Source organism: Coregonus lavaretus (assembly GCF_964263955.1).
Source record: "Coregonus lavaretus genome assembly, chromosome: 19".
In the NCBI taxonomy this organism is placed as follows: Eukaryota; Metazoa; Chordata; class Actinopteri; order Salmoniformes; family Salmonidae; genus Coregonus; species Coregonus lavaretus.
The window spans coordinates 22,144,298-22,150,002 of record NC_140006.1 but is presented as its reverse complement, the minus strand read 5'-3'; the positions used below and the strand labels follow the sequence as shown (position 1 = coordinate 22,150,002).

The following is a 5,705-nucleotide window of genomic DNA, read 5'->3' as shown; positions in this document are numbered from 1 at the left end:
ATCTAGCCTGACGACTCACACAAAATTCTTCCACTGCTCTGTCGTTTGCTACATACTTTAGTCTGAGACTGCTGAACTGCTGCTTTACCCACGTGTGTTCTGGCTCTGGCCCAACCCATCGGTTTCTGGACCAATTAGAGAAGAAACTAATGTCCGTGGGTGTGGTGTAGCATTTGGTCAGAGCAAGGAGTCTAGGTAGCCAGGCAAATCTATAACTGCTATCTGATGGTTTGTCTATGATCTGTTGCTATGCACTTAAAATAAAAATATGTTATAGGTAAAGCTTATTTGTTTTCTTCCCTGACCAATGTGCACTGAGAATGCAGAATAAATACGAACAATATAGGAGTGGGCTGAAGATTTTAAATGTCCAATAGAACTTGTCCTTCATAGCATTGGTTTTCTAATGTGCTTAACAACCATATGTCCCCCGTGTAGCTCAGTTGGTAGAGCATGGCGCTTGCAACGCCAGGGTTGTGGGTTCGATTCCCACGGGGGCCAGTACGAAAATGTATGCACTCACTAACTGTAAGTCACTCTGGATAAGAGCATCTGCTACATGACTAAAATGTAAATAATATATCTTATACAATTTGTGACACTAATCCAAAAAGAATAAGCCTGAAGTTTTCTCTCCAGTTTCCAATTTCAGTGTGATGACCCATTGTAAATGGTTGACCTGGACATTTTTCCCTGACAGAAATCCCTGAAGTATAGTGTATTGTTATCACCCTGCAGTGTAGTAGAGTGCCACAAGCAAACAAATCTGGTCCAGAAGATGATGGGACAAGATCGCAGAGATCAATAGATGTCATATGATATGGGTAATTGGTGGGAGCAGTGTGCAAAGTTATATTATCCAGTTAGTTCACAAATGTTGAGGGAGGCTCACCTCCATATACAATAATACACCTGCATTGAGAGGACATGCAGCAATCATATTCTGCCTGAGAAGTGAGTCTGTGTGGGTTAAGGCATGGGGGGGCTTGGAGTAAGGGGCTGCAGTGGTGGAGGACCTAGACTGAAAGTGTCTCTCTCTGGATCTCACCCTGCTCTACAGGTTGGTCTCCCTCTCCAGTGCCTGTGGTAGTCATACGGATGACAGCACCTCGCCCGTCGAGTCCCGGAAAGGATCCTTATTTTCCCCCTTCTCCAGGTCGATGTGGTGGATGGAGCCTGGCTTGGTGATCAGGTCATCTGGTTCCCCCTGGTACACGCTGCCCTCCACCTCCCTGTACTTGGTCGACGCCGGATCCTTCTGGAAGAAGTCCCGGAGCATCTTCTTCAGCTCAGGGTCCGGGCAGAACAGGTATTCATAGAGGGCAGCCGCTATGATGCCACCCAGGATTGGACCAACCCAGTACACCTGCAAGACAGGTAAAGTAAAACCCAGTTCAGACAAATATGAACCTAATACCACAGCAGAGGATACCCCATTCTGACAGAGCTGCCATGCAATATTAGACTAGATGTCATGTCTTGTCATGTCTGTAAAGGGGCACCAGTCATTGTTTATGGGCATCCTCAGTGGTTCTGCCAAGTCAAACATTTGTTACCAAGAGAGAGCGAACACCCGCCAGATAATGACACCACTCTCAGTGAGAAAACCTATCCTAATTACATCCAAGACCCAGACCCCCCCCCCCCCCCAATATACAAACACACACACCATGCAGTTCCACTGTGCCATACTGAGTCAGTAAAAACTATGAACAGCTCCGTGAGAATGATTGGCCTGGATACTGAATTAAAGAAGCACATGCTGTGTACAGTCCATTACACCTGTCTATAACTGGTCTGTGCTGTTCCTTTTATTATGCAATAGCAAGCTACAATGCATGCATCTACCTAGTAGCGAGGGTTATATAACCTATTAAATACGCATGCTTCAGGTGAGTATTTCCTTTCCGTTTTAATCTTTGTAGCACTCCCGTCCTCTGTGGGGGGTAAAGACGTCATTGAACGACACTAGATGGGATCCTTCAGCTGCATTGGCATGGTGATATGCAATAATTGCACTGTGACCTTATTAGGTTTCAATATGTCCATAGCCCTGTAGCTGTAGCCACCCACTATTAATGATATCAACAATGTTAGTTACTGAATAACAGTGACAACCTGAACACTTATCACAAAATCACATCTAAACACATATCTGACCCGATATTTTAAGCAATGAGTTTACTATTCATTATTCAACTGTATAATGAATGATATACACTGAGTGTATAAAACATTAGGAACACCTTCCTAATATTGAGTTGCACCACCTTTTGCCCTCAGAACAGCCTCAATTCATCAAGGCTTGGACTACATGGTGTCGAATGCGTTCCACAGGGATGCTGGCCCATGTTGACTCCAATGCTTCACACAGTTGTGTCAAGTTGGCTGAATGTCCTTTGGCTGGTAGACCATTCTTGATACACACGGGAAACTGTTGAGCATGAGAAACCCAGCAGTGTTGCAGTGCTTGACACACTCAAACCGGTGCATCTGGCACCTAACACCATACCCCGTTCAAAGGCACTTCAATTTATTGTCTTGCCCATTCACCCTCTGAATGGCACACATACACAATACATGTCTCAAGGCTTAAAAATCCTTCTTTAACCTGTCTCCTCCCCTTCATCTACACTGATTTGAAGTGGATTTAACAGGTGACATCAATAAGGGATCATAGCTTTCAGCTGGATTCACCTGGTCAGTCTGTCATAGAAAGAGTGTTTAGTACACTCAGTGTATGATCAATAATGCTTCACAACATGGCAGGTCTGAATTCATTGAGATATGGTTTCAACACATCAAACAGATGTGTCCCTTATATTGGCAAATAGCCACCAATGGCTTAGATATGGACAACATGGCTTAGATATTCACCCTTCACCGACAACTGTGTAGGAGTATAGCCCTTTGAGGGTGAGAAGGCGGCAGCAGTTTCTATCTTACCCAGTGGTTTTCAAAGTTCATGGTGGCGACTGCAGGCCCAAAGGAGCGAGCGGGGTTCATACTGGCTCCTGTGTATGGGATCTAGAACACAAAGCATGGCATAGAGATGTTAACATGAGGGGACTGTAGAGAGTTGGTTGCCATGGAGGAGGAACAGCGGTACCCAATGAGGACGTGAGCTCTAAACTAACTGTGATGTACTGGGAACTAATGTACTATATTGTACTATTCTACCATTATGATGATTAAAGAACAAACTACATCACCAATCTACATCAATGCACTGTATACATTTTCTTCCATAGGATATATTGAATTAAATATACTGTCTGACTGTTGAGGCCTTCAGGTTCACTATAATCCTAGTGCTCTAACCACTACAATATGTGGCCTGTCCTCTAGTTTACCTAACTCAAGTTAGAGATAGAACCCCACTCACTGCGAACAGATGGCCGATGGCTACAGCGAGTCCAATGGCGAGCCCAGCCGAGCTGTTAAGGTCAGAGCGTTTGGGGTCGCAGGTGGCGAACACGGTGAAGACCAGCTCGAAGGTGATCAGGAGCTCCACCAACAGGCCTTGGCCCACGTTGAGCTTTGGGTTCACCTGGGAAACAAGAGTAAGAGTTAGCAACAGTCAGTATGTCTTCCTCTGTGAATCAACAATACTTTTCATGACATCAATCCATACCAGACCTGGGTTCAAATCGTTTCTTTTTATAAACGACTTTAGCTGTGCTTGATTGAGCTTGCCTGATGGAATAGTCCCAAAATAGCAAAAATAGATTTTCAAATACTATCTTATCCATAGTGTCAACTCTGACTGTTGCTATACTTGTGTGGCTATAAACTAGATTCTCTGATTTTAAGGCTCAACTATATGTCTTACCATAGTCACTCCAAGGCCCCCTCTGACAGACACTGGTGTCACGAGGTAGAGGAGCCCTGCCCCAGTGATCGCCCCCAGGCACTGGGCAGCCAGGTAGAAGACACCCTTGGCCAGGCTCAGCTTCCTGGTCACCACCATGGCCGCTGTGACCGCTGGGTTGATGTGACTGCCACTGATGTGTCCAAAGCACTGCACCATGGTGGCGATGGCCAGGCCAAAGCACAGCGAGATGAGGACCAGGTCTGCGGGGGGAGGGTTGTCCGACTCGGCTGCCCAGTTGATGGTGGAGCCCAGGCTGAGGAGGATGAAGATCAGGGTGGCTAGGTACTCGGCTGACACAGCTCTCCAGAAGTCTTTGGTCCAGATTCCTTTGAACGCCACCATGATGGGATGCTGGTTACACAAAGACAGGCAACTCCTGACAAAATAATAAATAATTAATTAAATGATTATCCCAGTTAGTTATTCTCCATCCATCTGTGTGACTGGAAATTCACTGAACCCTTCTAGGGAAGGGAACTTGCTGCTGGGCACAACATTTACAACTCTAGGGAATTGAGTCAGTGACTTTTCATCACACATTGTGCCATGCAGCACAGCACACACTATGCTAAGGACATACAGTTGAGGGATGCAATATGCCATTTTGCAATCAATGTGTACACTTTAACAATGGACTAGGTTCAATGAGAGAGAGAGAGGAGAGAGAGAGTTCTCAAGTAAAACAGGTGACTCTTGGAAGTTGCAATATGTCACATTCTTGACACCTAGACAACCTAAATCCAGTGACCCAATGCTTGACCAGAACTCATATTCAACTTTTATGACTTATTTGGTTTATATTATATTTCAGACAATAAAACATTTGACAACTAAATGCATATCATATTTAAGTCTAACAAGTTACATACAGTATTTCATGAATAACATTAATGTATTAAGGGATAAAAGTGTGGAAAATGTTTTTATGTATGATCTGAAGATATGTATCAACTCACTAAAAATCATATTGTATTCAGTATTTAATTGCATTCAGTGTTATTAAAACAACATGCATTAAGAAGGCAGGTTTGCATTGTATTCTATGGAGGTATTATTTCTCTAATAATTATTGTCCTAATTCCATTTTAAAACTTACCATAAACAAATACAAGATCTCCCACTCTCCTCTATTGCTTGTGCTTTCTCTTCACTCATTCTGCAACAATCTGATTGAATGAGAGAAATGTCTCTGTACTGCACACAATAAAGAACAATCAATCAAATATATGAAGTCCCAAAAGGTCTACTTACAGACAGGCAGCAGTTGGCTGGTAATGACAGAGCGCGAGAGTGGAGGAGAAAGTAGTTGTGGGTCTGTCAGATAAAAATGATCCACGCATTGTGCCTGGATCGCTTCCAGGAGCTTTATTGCATTAGTAACGGGGCATTACCCACAGGATAGACCCCTTTCCAGTACACCACACACTGACATCACGCACAGATGTGCACGACTCTTGGCTGCAGTAAGAAAGCCATCGCCATCTGCGCCCCTTCAACATAGCCTAGATTTACGTTTTTATTACTTCTAAACAAAATAACGTTTGGGGGTTCTCATACGCTTACAATGACGTTTTGATTCTTGCTTGAACAGTTGCTTTGATTATATTTGGTTGTAATCTTTGCAAAATAACTATTTTGGATGCTGCAATTGTTAGCTAGAACGCTTGTTAGCTAGAACGCTCATTGACATAGGCTGTAGCAAAAGCTTGCCAAATAGCCATTTTACTGGTTGAAGTTGAAGTGTTTTTTAAGTATAATGCAGTTGATTTGTGATGATGACACACATATTATATTAAGCAGGACATTCATAAAAGCCTTAAAATCCAATTAT

The 5,705-nt window shown here is 43.5% G+C and overlaps 1 protein-coding gene across 1 annotated transcript; it reads right to left on the bottom strand.

The window, feature by feature from the left end:
* Window positions 1-1,090: 1,090 nt before the first annotated feature.
* Window positions 1,091-5,214, bottom strand: LOC311146650 (aquaporin-4-like; the record flags this gene model as incomplete). The annotated part of the gene is made up of 6 exons (XM_084183181.1): window positions 1,091-1,366; window positions 2,947-3,027; window positions 3,386-3,550; window positions 3,833-4,250; window positions 4,971-5,030; window positions 5,126-5,214. The coding sequence occupies 6 exons, from the start codon at window positions 5,212-5,214 to the stop codon at window positions 1,091-1,093; spliced, it is 1,089 nt and encodes a 362-aa protein (XP_084039307.1).
* Between the last annotated feature and the right edge of the window lie 491 nt (window positions 5,215-5,705).